Genomic DNA, 21,200 nt, shown 5'->3' on the forward strand with positions numbered 1-21,200 from the left:
GCTACTTCGCCTGATAGAGGAGACCAGAGTTCACTAGCAGCTTTCACACTTTGCAAACTCACCTTGCTTGTTTCATTTTGCACTGACTGCAGGCAGACCACAGTGAAAAACATCTGCCAAAGCTTCCTGTGCAGAATTGCTGATTCCTGCTGTTCCAATACCATTTCCTGCTGTTACCCATTCATGTTTCTCTGAATGTGTGCACCGAGAGTAGATTGGTGCTGCTGAGCAGTGACCCGACAGCACCGTCCTCAAGCTCCAGGGCTGAGGCCATGTTCGCGGTGGCGATGCTCAATGGATTGAGCACCGTCCCATGGACTTCTCAGTCCTGGTTTGATTCCCAGTCAGGGCACATGCCCAGGTTGCAGGCTCGATCCCCAGTGAGGGGCGTGCAGGAGGCAGTCGATGGATGGTTCTCTCTCTTCCTGTCCCCTCCTCTCTCTCTAAAATCAATGAAAACATATTAACAATAAAAACTAGAGAATGTACCAAGAAGGAAAAAAAGAAATGGAGTCCCAGAGAAAGGAGAGAATGTCTGGCGATGATGTTGGAGAGAACCAATGTGACAGCAAACCTGTAGAATCAGAGAACCATCTGTCCACCATTTGAGGAGAGAGAGAAAGTTCCAGAAGGACTTCTTCAAGAAAAATATGAGTTACTTTAAAGAAAAGGACTTTTATTGCATGCAGTGTTTGAGGATAAACTATTGTTGATTATATGGGAAACTAAGCAATGAGATGAGACAGTGATCAACCCCAGGAGAAGCAAACTATTCTCTGTAAGCAGTCACAGCAGCAGCCAGTCTCGACACCCATCTATCCAAAGACTGCGATAAAACTGATTCAACAGATGGTGCTGAAACAATTTAATATGCAAAACTAAATTCAACCCTGGTTATCTCATACCACTTACAAAAATTAATTAGAAATGGAACACTCACCTATATTCAAGAGCTGATTTTAAACTTCTAGAAGAAAGCGTAGAAAATCTTTGTGACCATGAATTAAGTAGGATACGATAACTGGGAAACAGTATTTGCAAAGTATGTATCTGATTCTAGACTTTGATCCAGAAGATACATTTATATTTACCCAGTTATCCCACCCCTCACCTTCTGACTCTAGAAACCACAAATCTGATCTGTTTCTAGAATTTGGGTTTTCGTTTATAGATTCCACATATAGTGAGATTATACAGTATTTGTCTTTCTCTGTCTGACTTATTCCACTTAGCATAATGCCCTTATGGTCCATCCACGTTGTCACAAATGGCAGGATTTCCTTCTTTTTTTATGGCTAACTAGTGTTCCATGGTAACCACAACTTCCTTTTTTTTTTTTATTTTTTTATTATCTTCACCCAAGGACATTTTTTCATTTATCTTCAGATAGAAAGGGAGAGGGAGGAAGTGAGAGAGAGAAACATCGATGTGAGAGAGACGCATCAAGTGGTTGCCACCCATACAACCCCAACTCGGGCCTGGGGACAAACTGCAACAGAGGTACATGTCCTTAGCGGGAACTGAACCCAGGATTCTCTGGTCTGTGGGCTGACACTCTAACCACTGAGCAAAACCAGCCAGGGCAGCCACAACTTCTTTATCCATTCATCCATCAGTGGGTATATAGGTAGTTTCCACATCTTGGCTATTGTAAATAATGGTGCAATGAACACGGGGGTGCTGATATCCCTTCCAGATAGGGTTGTTTATTTTGGATATCTTCCCAGAAGTGGGGTTGCTGGATCATATGGTAGTTCAACTTTAATTATTTGATGAACCTCCATATTGTTTTCCATACTGACTGTAGCAAATTGCATTCCTACTAACAGTGCACAAGGGTCCAGACTGGGATCATCTTAAAGGACAGAGGTTTAGAAGCATTTCATTATTGTAGTGATCCAAACCCATGCACCTCACTTCTTCATCAAAATTCCATTTGCTGCTCTTGCCTGGCAGAGAATATTGGTGGTGAGGAAACGGGGTATAGGTAAAGAGAAGGGGGTCTTCCTGAGGTGAATGGCACGGGGTGGAAGGGTAGTAGCTGTTAAAATCCATATGCACCTTCTCTTCATAAAGATCCCCCCCTGGATTTGGCCATAATGGGTGACAGCCAGCTTTGGCTGCAGGCGGCTCCATCGGAATCTGCTGGGCAAGGGGATCTAAAGAGTTCTGGGAAGGGGAGAAGTCATAAGGCCAGCTGGTCTGGGGAAAAGGGTAACTGGGACACCCGTTGTCACTAAGTGGATTTCTCCCCAAAGCTGCGTTTTTGTTCCACACTTGCAGGTCATTGTACTCAGACAGGACTCCAGAGGCAGGAGGCTGAAGCAGGTCCCCACCACCGTAGATGCGGCTGCTGGACACTCTGCATTTCTCATAGAGCTCAGCGGGGCCCACGGCAGAAGTGGGGTCTGCCAGATCAGGGACTCCCCCCAAACCGTAACTCTTAAATAAGCAATCATTCGGCGACTTCTGCTGGGGCGCGTTGGCCGTTAAATGTCCACCGTCACCACCAGGCAATTGGACGCCTTCCTGGAAAGACCAAGTTAAAGGTAAACTCCCCCAACTTGGTGCTTCACCTGGAACAGCCTGGAAGGGAAAGGGAAGAGCTCGTGTTAATAAGTTAAGCAGATGGACACCACTGGCCCAGGCACCCGAGTTTCTCTGTACAAATAAGCACACTGCCTGAGTTCCTCATTCCTTACATGCTGGAAGGGCAGGCCCACAGAGCAGGTCACAGCCACTCAAGACCTGAAAGGGGTCAGTGCTGCTACCATCTCCACTCTAGATGCTACTAAGCAGTAAGGGTCGAATGTTCCTTCCCCCTGACACCGGTGGGTTTAAAGGTGTTGCCCTCAGAGGCAGGTCTGATATGTTCAATGCCTCAGGGAGAAACTTGCGAGGGCTATTTAAGACAAGTCAAACTTCGCCCTGGCCGGTTTGGCTCAGCGGTTGGAGTGTTGGCCTGCGGACCAGAGAGTCCCGGGTTCGGTTCCCGCTAGAGGCATGTACCAAAAAAAAAAAGTCTAACTTCAGCTTCAAAGATTTGTCTTATACTCAGCACAGCTCTCAGGGGATCCCTCTCTCCTGTCTCTCATTTCCCTCCTTGACTTCTCTGTTTCTTAGTGCTGTGTGGGATCCGAGAGACGGAGGTGGTTGTTTTTTCTCAAGAGACTTTTCTCTGAACTTATTTTGTTGGATTATAAATAGGACTTCTAGACTCTGAAGTGGTAAATTTATTTGTATAAATAGAGGAAGTATAGGCCCTGGCTGGTTTGGCTCAGCGGTTAGAGCGTCAGCCTGCGGACCAATGTGTCGCGGGTTTGATTCTGGTCAAGGGCACATACCTCGGTTGCGGTCCATCCACCCCACCCCCAGGCTCTGGTTTTTCCCTCTCCCTCCCTCCCACTCTATCTGAAGTTAACAGAAAAAATATCCTTGTGTGAGGATTAAAAATAAATAAATAGAGGAAGTATACTGTTCTCAATCAATCATAGGCAAAGGATCTGGTTGAGAATTAAGTAATCTCCTTGCTTATGTAAAACTACTGACTGATAAGAGGATGGGGTGGAGAGATTGTAACCAGTAAGAGTAGGAAGAAATGCCCTTCAACTTGCCCTGTGGCTGGGAGAAGGGATGAGGAGCCAGTTATTTAGATTTGGGACTTGCATTTCCTGACAAAAGACACAAGATATATATATATATATATATATATTCAAATGTAAAGTACATTTATAGCCTCCAGAGATGAACCGGCTCCATTTCTGTTCCCCTGAAAAGAAATGTGGAGCATTGAACAGCAGAAAAATTATAGGACATACTCTCACTATTAAGCAGACAAAACCTACAGTATAACCCCATAAAGGCATGGACGTCACATCACATCTCCCAGCCCCCACCCTGATGACTGCTGTTTTCAGAAACTGCCTGGTTATTTCATCTTGGTAAACGGTGCTCAGGAAATGCAGCTGACCTTTGAACAACATGGGTTTGAACGGCACTGGTCCACTTATATGTGGATTTTTTTCAATAAACACCTGTACTGTTTTCCATCCAAAGTTGGGAGTCTGTGGGTGCAGAGGGCCGTCTGTCTGCATTGATCTCCACCACCCTATACAGGAGATTTGAGCATCTGTGGATTTTGGTTTCCATGGCCTAGAACCAATCCCTGTGGATATCGAGGTATAACTTAAATTTGGGGGGAGTCAAAAGTTACATGCAGATTTGTGACTACTAGGGGGTTCAGTACCCCTAACCCCCGCAATGTTGAATGGTCAACTGTAATCTGTTGTAGGGAAGAATGAAAATTTGGGGGGAAAGCATGAAGCTAATATTTGTGGAGATTATTTCAGTTAATTTTGATTCTATCAAAATCCAAAATATAGAGCGTCAAATATAGGTTAAGTATTAATTCCAGTCTCTTTTTCACTGTGGTAGGGAAGATGATTCTAAAATTATATAGAATTGCCCAGCCAGTGTGGCTCAGTGCTTGAGCATCGACCCATGCACCAACAGATCGCCAGTTCGATTCCCAGTCAGGGCGCATGCCCAGGTTGTGGGCCCAACCCCCAGTAGGGGGCATGCAGGAGGCAGCCAATCGATGTTCTCTCTCATTGATGTTTCTATCTCTCTCTCCTTCTCCCTTCCTCTCTCTCTAAAACTCAATAAAGAAAAAAATTAAAATAAAATTATATAGAATTTATGTTGAAAGTACAGTAGACATGAACCCTCAGGTTCTGCTTGTGTGGCAGATGCTCACTTATAGCTGAGCATGATGTGGTATGACTTCTGGCCTTGATTTGCAGGGAAGGGGCTGGAGGAACCACCTGCCCCACCACAGGAGAGGCGGGTCGCCATATGTTTTGAGAACACATGGGGAAAGGTTACCTTTGCCACTGGGCCCCTGTTCAGCCTCAAGGTGATGGAGGAAGACGCCATGTGCACTTTATTCATTGTTCTTCTTGCCTCGGCTTCCAATTTGGTTTCTGGTTTTGGATGATCATGTTCTCCCTTTGACTGAAAGGAGACAAGGAGGTAAAACAAATACCCAGATGGTACTTCAGGGTAAAATTTTGCCCTGTGCCCTGCCAGCAGACTGTGTGTGATGGCTGAGGGCTGTGATAGATTGGCTAAACCCTTAAGTACCTCCCAAGTCCACCGTGCGCTCTCTTGCCTGCCTGTTTTCGTTTACGAAGCTCCTTCTTTCCATGGTGTCTCTCACCCACATGGTGAAGCCATATTCAAAGGGATAACACGTAAATGCCTATTCCACATGATCTCATTTACCCTTCAGCACAACCCTGTGAGGTATATACCATCATTATCATTCCCAGTTTACAGAATGGGAAACTGAGGCATGGAGAGATTACAGCACCTGGGTCACTTCCCCTAGTAAGTGGGTGAGCTAGGATTCCAAGTATGCTGGACCCAGCTGAGCTAAGAGCCAATTGTTAAAGATGTGGGAATTCTGTGAGCTGGTTAAAAACAGCCAGTAGTACCCAGTCGGTGTGGCTCAAAGGTTGAGTGTCAACCCATGCACTGAGAGGTCGCCGGTTTGGTTCCCGGTCAGGGCACATGCCCAGGTTGTGAGCCCGATCCCCAGTGGGGGGCATGCAGGAGGCAGCCAATTGATGTTCTCTCTCATTGATGTTTCTATCTCTCTCTCCTTCTCCCTTCCTTTCTCTCTAAAAATGAATAAAGAAAAAACAATTTTTTTTTTTTTAAAGCCAGTAGCTTGAAATCAACCACGCCAGGAAGTTATAGCATAGAAATTGGCAAATCCTGCCAATCAGGACATTTTCTTTTTGGACGCAGGGTGGCCAGCATGCCACTGATGTGAGCCCAGGCAGCCACGGGCAGAGGCTGCTCCTCACCACTCTGGATAGCACTGCCCCTCTCTTCCTTCCTAATATCTGGATTTTACAGAAAACTGGGGCTTAGGGGAGTAAGGCGTTTAGGTTTAGAGAGCAACTTAGTGCCAGAGCGGCTATTCAATCTGGGGTTTGCTGGAGGCTGCCGCATGAGGGCGGGCTGCTAACCTGACACTGACACCTCGATGGAGGTGTGGGGTGCAGACACTTGCACCCCCAGCATGTGCCTCGGGGTTGGTGTCAGCTCTCATTGTCCTGTGCACCTCCTGTATGAAATTCCTTCTTGTACTCGGTAAACATTCCTTGAATTAAAGAGAAATAGCATCTCAGCCCTTTAACTCAAGTCCAACCTGGAAAAATATGAAGCGTCCTTCATGCCTCCAGAAGTTGGTGACCGGGAAGCCCCCATGGCCTCGACAAGGAATTAGCTTCAAAGGCCCATCGCAGTTGGGACAGCGTTTCCCTGCAAAAGAGCAGAGGAAGGTGACCACGCCCGTCGGGCCATGCCAGCTGGCTCCTGAGTCTGTGCAGCCCTGGCAGTGTTCGCCTGGAGGCCAGGGTGGCAGAGAAGATACCTGGGCACAGTTTTATGCACCTCTATCAACTGGGCCTTGTTCCCGGCCCTAGGAAGCCTGGCCGCCACAGTGGCCCAGCTCAGTCTCACATATGCATAGAGGAAGTGGCCTATATAACGGAATATTTCACAGGTCAGGGGAAAGCTCTTCTGGGCAGAAAATCCCTCCCTACTCATTCTTTGCAGAGAAGAAGAAAAAATTCTTTCACTTCACGCTTAGAACTAAGGGTCAAGGGGCAATGCCACACGGGAGAGAGAACACAGCTACTACATTTTCACTAAAGTGTAAATGACTGATATTAGATCCTGCCTCAACAGCAAATCTTGAAGACAAGTTACAAGGAAAGAACATGAGGTAACTTGAGGTCTGAAATGGACAAGACACAGAGAATGCTGAATATACTTCACAATCTGATGAATGATAAAAAAAAAACAAAAATAAAATGAGCATATATTTTAGCATGTGATTATGGCATGAACCTAAATGTTATGGAATTGAGTCTAATCTCAAATTTGGTCCCTCCTACTCCAGATCAGAACACTCCTTAAGATTATTTAGGGACCCATTCCCCAAGAGGTCAGGAGGCAAGTCTAATAAACAATTTCCTAAACTTTATGTGGGTACACAGATGAATTAATGCTAGTCCCATAAGGGAGGCATTTCTCTTTTAACAGAGGCCTTGAGTCAGGTGCCTTAACCCACGGGAACAGTCTTAACAGTGGATGCTCTGGCCACAGCAGACCTGTGGGGTAGTCCCCCATGGGGGATGAGGAAGGTGGTTGGTTTTCCTTAATATGTTCTGCATAGAAACAGCCTTGGTCTCCACCACACCCCAGTGTGAAGGTTGGGCCCTTGGGATGTATGGTGATATAGTGGCCCATCAGGGCAGGAGCATTTGAATGGACACCAGCCAGCCCCACTCACTCTGCTGCTTCTGCCGGGCTTTGTCACAGATGGCAGGTCTCAGGTAGATCTTGTGGCCCTCCCTGGCAGAGCAGTCCCGGCTGCACACCACCACGCCCAGGCAGGACTTCTTGAGGATGCGTGAGTTGTGGTTGTTGGTGTTGCGCATGGCCCAGCTGCTCAGGTGTCTCTGCGCGTTCCTGTCCTCTGAGCTGTAGACGTACTTCTCGTAGGAATCCGGCCATTCTTGGAACCAGTCGGTCTTTTTCACATTCTTACAGAAACACAAAGAATATTATTTTATTTTAAGCTACAAGTGTCCATCACTGTGGAGTCAACAGACGTGAAAGGTGCTTTGGCACTCAGGAGCCAGGGAGACACCTTCGGCAAAGGCCAACCTGGGTTTCAGTCTGATGATGAGATCTGAGAACACGGCACAGCAGCAGAGACAGGACTTCTGTGTCTACCAAACCTTCGCTCCCTGGACCAAAAGGAGCTTTGACTCAGCCCCTCTGAGTTCTACCCGACGGCTGCTTCTCCAGCCATTAATGATTAAGAGTTATGAGTGTATTTCTCACTAAGAATGTTTGAGGGTGCAGCAGCATTATTGATACAATTAATGTGGAAAACATCGTGGCAGGATAGTGAGATACTCTCATACCACAGTGCAGTTACTTTATTAAGCATGTTAAGATTTATGCAAAGTCACCAGCAGTGGGAAGACAGGAGCCCAGGGGTAGGAGAATTCTGAGAGGAGCAGCTCCCTCCCCTGTGGAGGTCTGCTTTCCTTTTCCCTACTCCCATATTCAAGTGCCTCAAACAGGGAGAGGTGCAGGAAAGCGTTTACTTTGACGGGAAGCTTCTATCTTCTTGCCCAGGATGGGCATCTAACTAGATTAAGACACTCCATCATGATAGCATAAGTCACTGGGCTTTCTGTACATCCGTTTCTTCGTCTGTGTAACAGGGATACAAGAGCAGTTCTGAGAATTAAACATGATAATATATAGAAAAGACTTAGCACAGCAGGGAGCGCTTAGTCAGTGTCGGTCACTGATGCGTGGCTCACATTCCTCAGGCCCAGCTTATGTACACAAACACTCGTGTGATAGATGGCACCTGCTTCTGAGAGTAAGAATTACTAAGCAGTCTCAGGAGTCACCCTCGGGCTGTGTCCATCCCCACAGCTTCCAGAGACCTGCCATGGTATAAGAACATTTTTCATTAAGAGGATTCTAAAAGATTCTAGATCGAACTAGAAGATTCAAGAAGGTTCAGAAGGAATGACCAGGTACTGGTGTTTACTGAGTTAGATTTCAAGTTCAGAACATGACCAAGAACTTGATAACATGAGACAGGGCAAGTGATTTTATCTCTGAAGCCTCCTTTTGCTCTTCTCTGAAATGGGAACATTGATAAAACACACTTCAGACAGTACTGTAAAGAGCAAATCGGTATGCCTATATAATGATAGTTGGGCAAATAGAATGTCACAGGAGCTGAGGCAGTTCTGAGGAAATAGGAGAGGTTTTGTGTACATGGGAGGCTAGTGTTTAAGAGCTTGGGTCTGCAAACTCAGGCCCACGAGCCGAAACCAACCCACTCTCTGTTTTTGTAATAAAGTTTTATTGGAACACAACCATGACTCCATTGGTTTACAGAACATACTCTGTTTTTTTTTTATTATTATAATATTATTTTAACATTTTTGAGGTTTGTGTTAGGGATTACCATACATTATACAGTCTACTGTCTTTTAAGCTTTTTTTCAACAGCCCCTCTACTGGCACCCGAAGTTTCCAGGACTGTTAAAAACGCACAATTTTGACAAATACCACATGATCTCACTTATATACGGAATATAATGAGCATAACAACCTGAGGAATATGGTAGGCCCAGAAACATGGAAGTAGGGTACAGACTGACAACCCTCAGAAGAGGGGGTGGTGGGGGTGGGAAGAGATAAACCACAGAACTTATATGCATGTATGCATAACCAACGGACATGGACAACTAAGCCGGGGATGGGGCGGGGGGTTGGGGAGGAGGGTGCCAATGGGGCAAAAAAGGAGAAACATCTGTAACAAAAATAAAATTAAAAAATAAATAAATAAATAAATGAAAATTGGGTTCTAGTTTAAAAAAAAAAACCCACAATTTTGACAAAGTATGAACTTGAGGAAATTACAAGGAGTAAAGATATTCAAGCTATTCTCTTGGATCTTTATTTATGCCCAGTCTTTTGACCTGGATGCTTTGTGGAATCTTTGATATCTTTTCACATTGAAATGAAGGAAACCCCAGATCACAATAATGCAAAGGGATCCAGATATCAAATAAACGATAGTGATTTCTGAAAGCCTTTTAAATAGGGCAGAGGAGAGATAAAATGTAAAAAGAAAGTATAATCATTTCTTAGTCGTGTTTTAGCAAATCCCCGCAGAGTATTTTTTTTCTTGTTTGTTTATTTTAATTTCTAACTTTTCATGAGTAACTTTGTTTTTCCTTTTGGTTAAGAAGTTTATAATTTAAGGGGAATATTCTTAAGGTTTCCAACATGTAAATCTAATTTATATTCTATAATCTCATTGGTAATATCATTGGGGGCCTTAATTAATGTTTTTATGACTTCTGTATATACTTTTTTACTAAGAGATTTAATCCTCTAATTCACTCAAAATCTTTCAAACTCTAAAATCATAGATCACCCTCATCCTCTCCTTATTCTAATTTACTTAACTACTTGAATTTTTATAGTGTACCCTAAGAGTTAAATATGTATTATTATATAAAACTAACAAATTAAAATAAAAATTCTGAAATAAGGCATCAAAAATACCTACATTATCATGTTATCAAAATTGATTTTCATTTGGAATATAGTGTAGGCTCACATAAAGCAATTATCTACTAGATTTTCTTTAATTATAATAGCTTAATAATTCCTTATAAATAAATGTCTCCAAATAAAACAGGGATAGCAAACAGATAAATCTTAAAGCAAATCTGACAGAGGGGGAAAAATTAGATGTTACTTCCGAAACACAGAAAAACAATTCAACCAGCATTTTGAGTCACATACAACTTTTCAAGAATTTATCTCTTCTGAGCCAAATGAAACACAAACCCCCAAGGTTATCGAAGAAAAGAGAAATTCCATTCAACAAAATGCTTTTGAGTTAAGTCACGAATTCCTGCTTAGGCTAAACCTGCCATTTCCTTCCTTTGTTAAGGGAAAAGACTCAGGACAAAAAGCTTCTAATCGCTAAGCCGGCACTAGGGTGAGCCAGAGCACCCCAGCTTTCACACTCCGTCACCTACCTCTCTTTTCTCTTCTCCCTTCCCTTTCCCACTCCACCCCACTAAGTAAGGGCCCCTGGCAGGCATTCAGGAGAGCTCCTCCACCACCAGGGCAGTAATGGGCCCATCCCCATCACACCAGAAGCTCAGAGCAGCCGAAGTCTGGCCCCAATCATGGGGGACCCAAAGACCATGGAAGCCCATACAGGTGGCACTGCCCCAGGAAGCTTGAGATCAAGTAAACCTGGCAAAGAGGACAAAGTCATGGGTGTCTGCGTCAGACCAATGGCAAGGGGACTTGATCATGCAGCCAGATAATAATTGACAAGAAACCCAGAATCTGGGACCTGTTACCTCCCCGGCGCCAAGACACAAACAACTGGCTCATTCTGATCACATTTAGCTGCATGAATTCACAGAAGGAGCTCAGAAATTCACTTTTGCTAACAATTTATCACTCATTCTCTGCAAAGTCAAAAGAAACTTTGCTGGCTAAAATCATGATCCAGGAATTAACTAATCAGAGACATGACCTCTTTGACATTGACTCACCAGGTTGGTTTGGCTGCATTTCTGTTTAGCCGACGTATATCTTTACTTTTTTCTCTATAAAATACGCACTTCAGCCTGGCCGGTGTGGCTCAGTGGATTGAGTGTAGTCCTATGGACTGAGAGGTCCTGGTTCCATTTCTGGTTAGGGCACATGCCCGGGGTTTTGGGCTCATTCCCCAGTGGGGGTATGCAGAAGGCAGCTGAATGATGTTTATCTCTCAATTTGATGTTTCTATCTCTCTCCCTTCCTCTTTCTAGAAAATCAAATTAAAGCCCAGCCAGTGTAGCTCAGTGGATTGAGTATCATCCCATGGACTGAGAGGTCCCGGTTCCATTCCCAGTCAGGGCACGTGCCTGGATTACAGGCCCAATCCCCAGTAGGGGGCATGCAGGAGGCAGCCAGTTGATGTGTCTCTCTATCTCTCACTTCCTCTCTTTAAAAAAAGAAAAAAATATTTTTTTAATGCACTTCAGCCTTGGAATTTTGTGAGTTAATGACTCGGTGTGGCTTTGGTTATGGGTTTCATTTGAAAATTGCCCATGCTTAGGAACAAAATGATTCAGGATGTTTGTCTGCCATGGTGCTGTTGGAACACCCTGTGCTTTTGCTTAGAGAAATTGGCTGGAGTTAAGGATGGAGTGGGTACTCTCATCTTCCTGTGAAGTGGGTACTATTTAGGAGAAAAAGTAACTGATTCTCTTCTCAATTTTCAATCAGAAAAGAAAAGAAAAGAACATTTCTTAGGGGCTCAAGGCTCTCATGTATTACAATCAGTATTAATAACCATTGGCACTTTCTGGAACCATGCGATGACCATTTTTAATGAAGTAAAACTAAACCAACATCAAATATTTACTGTCTGCACCAAGAAAACCCTAAAGCAATTATATTTGAACTTTCAAAATACAAAATTGGTGTATTAGACTGGCCTGGAATAAACAGACTTTTATCAATGATGGTTTTGAGACATTTAAGTGCCGGCAGTTCTGGGCTGGCTCCCTGCGGACTGGATTAAGGAGAGATGGTATCAAAATAACCACCAGTTAGAGGAATGACCAGAAACAAGCAAAATGAAGGTTTGTTAAGACATTTATGCAGCTGAAAGAAGGAGAAAACATACATGAAACAAACTGGGGAGGGATGATTTATTGAGAGTAAGTAGCCGTTCTAAACCCAATCTGAAGGTGATGCTTTCCATTTCAATAAGACTAATGGCTTCCTACAGCCTATAAAATAATCCAGGCCTCTTAAGACAGCCTGCTTCCAAACCACACTGCTGGTCCGTAGCCTCTCAGATCTCCTTGGGGGACACCCGTGCACAAGCTCCCTCAAATGCAGACCTGGAGCAGCCTTGAGACTTTGGTGCTCCACTCTGCCTTGGTTGTCTCAACTGTTTCCTTCACCTGCCCAGATCCTCCCACGCTTGACAATGCACAGCCCTGGCAACAGCCCTTGGCCAAATGCTCTGCCTTGCTTTCCATGCCCAAGTCATGCTGGATTACATACTTCCTCTTTCAAGCACCTCAAGCATTTTTCTACACGGCCTTGATTCTCTATTTGGGCACTAATCTTGTTCTTTGGCTCAGAAGATCATGGGTGCTTTCATGGAAATTAACACAGCTCAGTGACATCTGTAGCCCTGAGCCTGGCACACTCCACTCCCTCGAAAATGTCTGATGTCTTGGGAAGGACATCACCATTCACTGTTGTCAAAAGTTAACCCAGCCCTGGCCAGGTTGGCTCCGTGGTTAGAGTGTCGGCCTGCGGAGCAGAGAGTCCCGGGTTTGGTTCCCCCTAGGGGCACGTAACTCGGTTGCAGTTTGTCCCTCACCCCGGTTGGGGTCGTGTAGGTGGCAACCAGTTGATGTGTCTCTCTCATGTCGATGTTCACCACCCCCCCACCGCTCTATCTGAAGATAAATGCAAAATGTCGAGGATTAAAAAAAAAATAAAAGTTAACTCAGCCCAGCTGGTGTGGCTCAGTGGTTGAGCATCAACCCACAAGCACCAAGAGGTCACCGGTTCGATTTCTGGTCAGGGCACATGCCCAGGTTGTGGGCCAAATCCCCAGTGGGGGACATGCAGGAGGCAGCCAATCGATGTTACCTGTCATCAATGTTTCTGTCCCTCTCCTTCTCCCTTCCTCTCTCTCTAACGTCAATAAAGAAAAAAAAAAAGAAGAGGCAGAACTGGAATTCAGTGCCTGGGCTTCATCTCCCAGCTCCCTGCTTCTCATAGCTCACCACTCAGCACCCAGATCTGCTCACCAAACATAAAATCCAGTATGCTTGGAAATCCTTCTAAGACCTTTTATTTTTCACCTCAACTGGTTCTTGATACAATTCCAGAGCCAGCATAAACCTAGCTGAGGATGGTATTGTCTCTGTTTAGAAAACATTAAGGGACATTCATTGCACTTTTAATCTTTTCCTTGGTATATTTAACAAATTGAAGGGCAAACCTTTTCTATGAACTACAAATAATACATTTCCAAAATATAATGTGTATATTTTTGTCATAAATTTTTCAGTTCAATGTCTTAGGTAGCTGAGGGTGCTTTTTATTTTGAGAATTCCTGTTGGAACATGCACTTTCATGAGCCGTAAGACTCCCTTCAGGGAGATAGTTCTTTCTTTCTTTTGTCTACAGATCTGATGAGTGATATGGATCCTGTTCCAGAAGAAGTGGACGGCGGTATACAGTGCTGCTTGTCATTTCAGGGATTCTCAGACCCCACTAAAACTCCTGCTCTGGGATGTGACCTTGCAAAATCACCTATGGTCCTGCTTACTTCGACCCTTGATTTTGAGGATGCCTAGCTTATATTTGAGAGTTGCAGCCATGAAATTAGGAATAGGAAGAAGGACAGGTCCTTGAGCTAGGAGTCATTAAAATGTATCTAAAGTTTCCCCTAAAACAGCTATAACAATCATAAACCAATGAAGAGTAACTACAAAGACAAATCTCTAAAATAGATATTATGATTTAGCTGTGGTTTATTTAATCATCCTTAAAGGAATGGAAAGTAAGGCACACTTATTGATTTTTTTATAGAGAGAGAGGGGAAGGAAGAGGGAAGGAGAGAGAGAGATAAAGAGGGAGGGAGAGAGAAAGAACATTGATTGTTGCCTCCCATATATGCCCTGACCAGGAATCGAACCCACCACCCTCTAGTGTATGGGAAAATGCTCCAACTAACTGAACCACTGGGCCAGAGCTAGGGCACTCAGTATCCTCCACCTTTTCAAGACCTACCAAGAGCAAATGTAGGTGGGAATTTAAAGAGAAACACAAAGAAAATTAGAATAAAATTTGGAATGATCTGGAAGTGTTCACTAGAGTGAAAATCTAGAATGGTTAGAAATCAAGACTGGAATCTCCATTCCCTTTCCGCTGCTTGGGAGAATTAAATTTCTTTTTCCCCAGAATCAGGCAGACTAGCTCAAGCTTTTCAGTACTTGGTAGTGCTGGTCTCCAGTCTTAACTTTTCTGGTCACCTTTCCAAACAACTTTCAATGAAGCATCTTTCAAATATCAGACAGGGAGGCCAGGAGGTCAGTTTTAAACAATTAATGTTTTACAACAAACTAATAATATAAAAAGTCAGTTGCCAAAAATGAAGGCCGAGAGCCCTGGTCGCTGTGGCTCAATGGTTTGAGCATTGACCCACGTACTGAAGGATTGCAGGTTTGATGCCTGCCCTGGTCAGGGTGTGTGTGGGAAGCAACAGTTCTCTCACATGGATGTCTCTCTTCCTCTCCTCCCTCCCTCCTTCCCTGCCACTCTTCCTAAAAATCAATGGAAAAAAATACCCTCGGGTGAGGAAAAACAAACAAACAAAAACGGAGGCCAAGAAAACACAAAATGCAAGCCATTCTATAGCTGGAGAGTGACCTGCAGTGTGCGCATTATTTACAAAAGCTCTAGAAGAGCGTGCTGTGTCCCACACGAGCAAGTACCATTTGGATGTCCAGCTGCAGACTTCGCTGAAAACCGTGACTACAGCGAAGGAGGTTGTGTGGGAATGTGTGCATTCCAAAGGGACCATCTATGGGAAGTGACTGCCATGGATGTTAGTCTTCTACCCAGCCAGGGTGGGGTGCAAGCTGAGCCAAGCCAACTTGCGAAGGGAGGTGGCATTTCCTTTGCCTCTGTCTAAAAGAGGGGTGGGGAGCTTGGTAAATAAAGACCCACTCAAATCATAGGTCTAAGCATCTCCCTTTAAAATTCTTCAGTCTGATGCCTGCAGGAGAGGCGTGTACCCAGTTGGGACGCCCACCAATTTCCTTCCGCGTCTCAGCAAGTTAACAGTCAAGCCTTCACAGCCAAACACAGGGTAGGGCAAAAGTAGGTTTACAGTTATGAGTATGAGAAACACCGAGTTTATTCAGTTTATTCTTGTATAATTATTTATTCCATACGAACAACGGTAAACCTATTTTGCCCCAGCCCACCCTGTACTGAAGACAGATACTTTTTTTTTTTTTATCCTCACCGGAAGACATTTTTCCATTCTTTGTTCAGGTAGAACGGGAGGGAAAGAGGAAGAGAGAGAGAGAAACATCGATGTGAAAGGGACACACAGAGAGGCCGCCACCCGCACGACCGACCAGGGCCGGGGACAAACTGCAACCGAGGTACGTGCCCTTAGCGGGAACCGAACCCGGGTCTCTCCGGACCGCAGGCCAAAGCTCTAACCGCTGAGCCAAACCAGCCAGGGCTGAAGACAGATTCTTACAGCAAGTACTTACCTGTGGCAGTTTTATATCATTAATATCCCAGCTTAACATCTCTTTGTCCTCAGAGTCAAAGTCCTCGGGTTCCATGGTGAAAGCAGGTCACACCCGAGTTCCGTGTTCGGCTCCCCTCAGCGGTGCTTCACGATTTTGCTCCTAATATGGTTGGGTCAGTCCACTCGTGCAGTTTAGACCGGGAGACTATTTTCTGATGCTAAAAAATAAATGATAATAAGACTGACCATTAAATAAATAAAAAGCAGTGCTTGTCTCAACGAAAAACCTGTTTCATTGACGTTTTTACAACTACCAACATACAGATAGAAATAAAATGTAGAAGCCATCGGGAATCTGGCCGAAATAAAGCTTGACCATTGGGAATCAGAACTACAGCGATCACTGCAGCAACCCCTGGGTGTGGACAGCCTTTCTCCTTGCCCGTCCCAGGTTGTGATGGCTTTAGTAGGAACGGCTGTCACCTGTGGCCGATGGTTACGATCTTTTCCTCCATATATATCTGTGTTTGAGGGAGAGAGTGGCCTGGAGTGTTTCCACAGAAATGCCTTAATAAATTAGCTCACGTGTGGATGAAGTTACGGGAGGGGAACATCATGACCAGCTAGCTGTGTCTCTATAGTATTTCTTACATCTAAACTGCTGTAGAGATTAATTTTGGTCTCCTTGATAAACCCAGAGTGCACTTTATATCTTTAAATATGATCCAATGACATGCTCACATGAGATTCCTCCAAAACCTCAGCATTACTGACATTGTGGACCTTATAATTCTTTGTCGTGAGGGGTTATCTTGCGCATTGTAGGGTGGTTAGCGGCATGCCTGGTCTCTGCCATTAGGTGCTAGTAGCAATCCATCCCTCTTTGTCCTGACAACCAAAAATATCTAGAGACATGGCCAAATGTCCCCTGGGGGATTGTATGAGAACTAACGCTTTAACGTAATGTTTCTTATCGTCTAACTTGAAGCACTCTTCAGGACTATCTGACTTCATCTCCCGCTTTCCTGTCTCCCACAAAAAAATTCGGTCTCACTTTACTTTGAATTGTATTATATAAATAATAGATAGTCAAACATTTGTGTGCAAACTGCATTTCTTCCCCCATGAGGAATACTGCTGTAGTTTCTAATCAGAATTGGCTACAGGAGATTTGCAAATTGAGAAATAAAGTTAGTTCAAAGTGTTCTACTGAGGAAACACGAATCATTTTGCAGATGAAATGTGCCTGTTAGTAGAATATGAATGAAACATGTTTACATGTACCGTTGACCCTTAGACAACGCGGAGGCTAGGGGTGGTAACACCACACACAGTCGAAAATCTGAGTATAACTTAAAGCAGCCTTCTGTGGGTACATATTCCCAACCATGGATTGAAAATACGACATCACTATCACTTGCTGGTGGTCTTGTGAAAACAAGGGACATGATGATGTTATGTAGAACTCTGCAATAATAAACTCAAACTACAAGTTCGATTAAATAGTCCATGAGCTTTGTCCCTTAGTTACGTGATTTTATATAACCCTAATACTTGTCAATCACGGACAAGTATCCATGTGTATGGATATAGAAAACTGTTGACCTGAACATATAAACGAAACCTGGCCATTACATAACAAGCTAAATGGAGTCGAAGAGACCTCCCAACCCTGCCTACCCATACTCTCCTATCACCTAGTGTTCACAGACTCAAAGCCCCCACTCACCATTTCAAACATTGACACACAAAATTAAATCCCCATGAGTTTTAAATCAAATTCTGTTTGGAATATAAACACTGAGTTATTTAAGGAATGATGCCCCAGATTGACTTTAATTGAGAAGACTTTAGTAACAAATATATTAGACATAAACATCAAGTAAACCTGCGATAGCAGCGGTTTTATGTACTTACCTCTTTGAACATTAACAGTGGTCTAAAATTGTTATCGCTAATTGGGATGGGTGGATCTTTTTTTCTAAAAAAAAAAACCAAGCAAAACAAAATGAATAACAAGATTCACATTTCCCAAAATGAAGAATATTCTTTTAAACCTAATTAACACAGACACAATTCTTTTGTTTATAAATTAAGGAGCGAGGAATCAATTGTCTCGCTGCAGAATACCTACATTGTTTTACTTTTTTTTCCTGATATACATTTTTGCCAAATAAATGAACATTAATTTAATATTTCCCTGAAGGATAAGAGCAAAACATAGAAAAGACTGTTTGCAGCCCTTAAGACATAAACAAACTCAGCTTTCCTCCAGGATTAAAAATCTAAATTTGTTAAGACTTTTTTTTAAAAGCAACTCAGGCCAAAGTGTATTCAATTTTCATCATTTCTACCAAAAAAAACCCCCTAGAATAAATGGAACCCTGTAAGAATGGGTAGCCATTACCGCATCCCTTATGTTTGCCTCTTGGCATTTCTAGCTTCCTTACCTTCTGACTTCTTATGGAGATGCAGACAATACTGCGTTATAAAAATCTCATCGCTGGTTCAGGTCCCAGCAGGCTCTGGTCATTTTCTAGGCAGAAGCCGCTGTTCCCTAATCCAGGTCAAGGTACACTATGCTAATGAGCTCTGGCAATAGTCCAATCAAAATCTAGATGCTCCCAGTTCAGGGTAGGTAAGAGCAAGCCTGGGAGCCACTTAACCAGCCCAATTCTTCGCAGAATGCCAGCAATGTGATGAATATTCCATGGCGTGCCTCTGAACTTTCCCCTCCTTTATGGGGAGAGGGCCCTTTAACTAAAATGGACATTGAAAACCTCTAGAGGAAGCACAAATGTTTTCCTCTGGTAATATCATAGGTTGGACTCCAGGCAGAATTGATAGTAGACTAATTCTTCCATCATTGACCCCTGCCTGTGTGTGTGTGTGTGTGTGTGTGTGTGTGTGAGAGAGAGAGAGAGAGAGAAAGAGAGAGAGAGAGAGAGAGAGAGAGAGAGAGAGAGAGAGAGAGAGAGAGAGAACAGACAGCCTGGAGTGAGGGAATTTCCTGGAATAGATACTGGGTAGCCAACAGCTCCTAAACCAGAAACACCAACATGCTACCTTACCTCTAATAATAATGCCCAATAATTCTGAGTGTTCCAATACCCCCAAAATAATATGATTCTCCCTTCTAGAGGTGTCCTCACTCAGAGTCTGGGCACAGCCCACACCAGTTTGGCTCATCTGCTAAATTCCAGGCGGTCTGCTGGGCTCTGGCAGTGAATAAGTTCAGTGCCCCAGGTGCGCACTGGATATCAGGGGGAACACTACATAAAGTATATGCTTTTCTAACCATTATGCTGTACACCTGAAACTAATACAAAATAATATTGAACGCCAACTGTAATTGGAAAAAAAAATGTTTAAAAAAAGAAGTTCAGTTTAGGGGAAAAGATGAAAAAGATACTAAATAAGCCCAAGATAACCTGATGTGAGAACAGAGGCAGCCTAGAGGGAATGTCGAGGGGGGATTTTTTATCTGGAGGGAAGAGAATCAGGGGAAACTTATTTCATAAAAATGATGCCTGATAGCCCTTGAAAGGACAAATACATATGTGTCAAGGCATCAAGAAATGGAAAAGGCTGCTCCAGGTTGTGGGGCTGTCCCAGGAAAAGGTAAAGAGGTATGAAACCGTGGTGTGCTGAGCATCACGAGGAGTCAGTACCTGTCGGCGAGGTGCAGACCATCAGAGACAGGCTGCGGAGGCAGGAATGAGCAGGCCAGAAGGCAAAATACTTGGGAGGCTTTGCAGGTTGTGCTAGGCAGTCCCGAGAGACCTGTGGCAATGCTGACAAAAGTTCCCACCAGTCTCTCAGTCCATAAATGAACTTTATCTCGAGCCATCTCACTCTTCCCTGTCTCCCACAAGAAAACTCTGTCTCACTTTACTTTGATTAAATTGTATGTACGTCAATGGTCTTCAAGCATTTTTGCACAAACTGCGTTTCTTCTCCTGTGGGAAATACGGCTCCGGTTTCTAAGTATCATTGGTGAAAGGAGATTTCCAAATTAAGAAAGATATAGTTCCAGGTGTTCTGCTGCGGAAAGACCAGCCGTTGAGCAGATGAGATGGGCTTGTTCGTAGCCTCTGCCCATCTCATGCAGTGACTCGTTCCACCAGAGTTTAGGGCTCTGCCTGATTTACCTGCACTTTAGCTGACTAATCTGGGTCTGCTCTTCGCAGACCCTCCCTTGATCAAGAGGCTTTTTTCTCCACCTCCCGACTATATTGGAGCAGGATAAAGCCCACAGTTGTGCCATCTGGCCAAGCCAGGTGTCCAGAGGCCCTATTGCTTGGTGTCTGACCTCAACCACTGAGGCTGGCATTTCTCAATATCTCTACAGTGTCCGGCTCCAGCATCACCGAGTGATTTGAGAGCCGAGAGGCAATACATTGATAACTGGCATACCTGTCTTGATCACCCACTTGCTCAGGTCTTCTCTCTAGAATGCCTGCTTCCACCCATGTAGCTTAACCCTCCCCACCCCCTAGGGACTCCCCAAATGCCACGTCCTTATGAGGCCTCCGCACGCGGTTCTACAACACGACTTCGCACTTGGGCGTGACTCCAGAACGCTCCACTCTGAAACGGATGCTGTCTTACATCAGTTAGAACTCACTTGTGTTTCTAATTATCAAATAAAGGTATGATCTTCTTTAAAAAAAAAATCAATGTCTCATCTCCTAGAAATTTCCACATTTAACATTTTGGTTATGTCCTTTCAGATTGCTATTTTCCCGGGCATACACCCCTAGACACAGGTATGACTTTGCAGAAGTGTAACATGCTTCTGCTTTTCACTGTTCATGGTGCTCGTCCTGGCTCCCCAGCTAAGCTGCTGGCTCCCTCATGGCAAGGGCCTGCTGCAGTCCCAGCTGCGGCACCAGATCCAGCCGGGTCCCAAGGACTCTGACACAGGAGGGAACTGAGAACATCTGTCTCCACACTCGGAGCAGTGACGACACTGAGCAGATATTCCAACGGAGACCAGCGCTGCTGCCTTCCTAAGGCTTCGGCCTTAACGTCTTACCCATTTTCTTCTAATTAGATGTCTGCTACCGTTAACAACAATAATCACAGCTGCTTTCCTCAACTGAACACTTACAATGGGTCAGGTGCCCTGATCAACACCTGGTCCTTGCAGCGTCCCTACGAGGTCAATGTTATTCTTGTTATACCCCTTGACACAGGAGAAAACCGAGGCTCAGAGAAATATCTCACAGCATTTAGGCGGCAGAGCCGGGGCCAAACTCAGAGCTGA

General features: G+C 44.3%; 1 protein-coding gene across 1 annotated transcript; it reads right to left on the reverse strand.

Annotated features, from left to right (window-relative positions):
- Window positions 1-1,851: 1,851 nt before the first annotated feature.
- On the reverse strand, window positions 1,852-16,025 carry GCM1 (glial cells missing transcription factor 1). The gene is made up of 5 exons (XM_036249360.1): window positions 15,951-16,025; window positions 7,367-7,619; window positions 6,218-6,330; window positions 4,885-5,013; window positions 1,852-2,586 (listed from the first exon to the last, which is right to left on the reverse strand). The coding sequence occupies exons 1-5, from the start codon at window positions 16,023-16,025 to the stop codon at window positions 1,852-1,854; spliced, it is 1,305 nt and encodes a 434-aa protein (XP_036105253.1).
- Between the last annotated feature and the right edge of the window lie 5,175 nt (window positions 16,026-21,200).

The sequence above is a fragment of the Molossus molossus genome, unplaced genomic scaffold (assembly GCF_014108415.1).
Source record: "Molossus molossus isolate mMolMol1 unplaced genomic scaffold, mMolMol1.p scaffold_m16_p_8, whole genome shotgun sequence".
NCBI classification, from domain to species: Eukaryota; Metazoa; Chordata; class Mammalia; order Chiroptera; family Molossidae; genus Molossus; species Molossus molossus.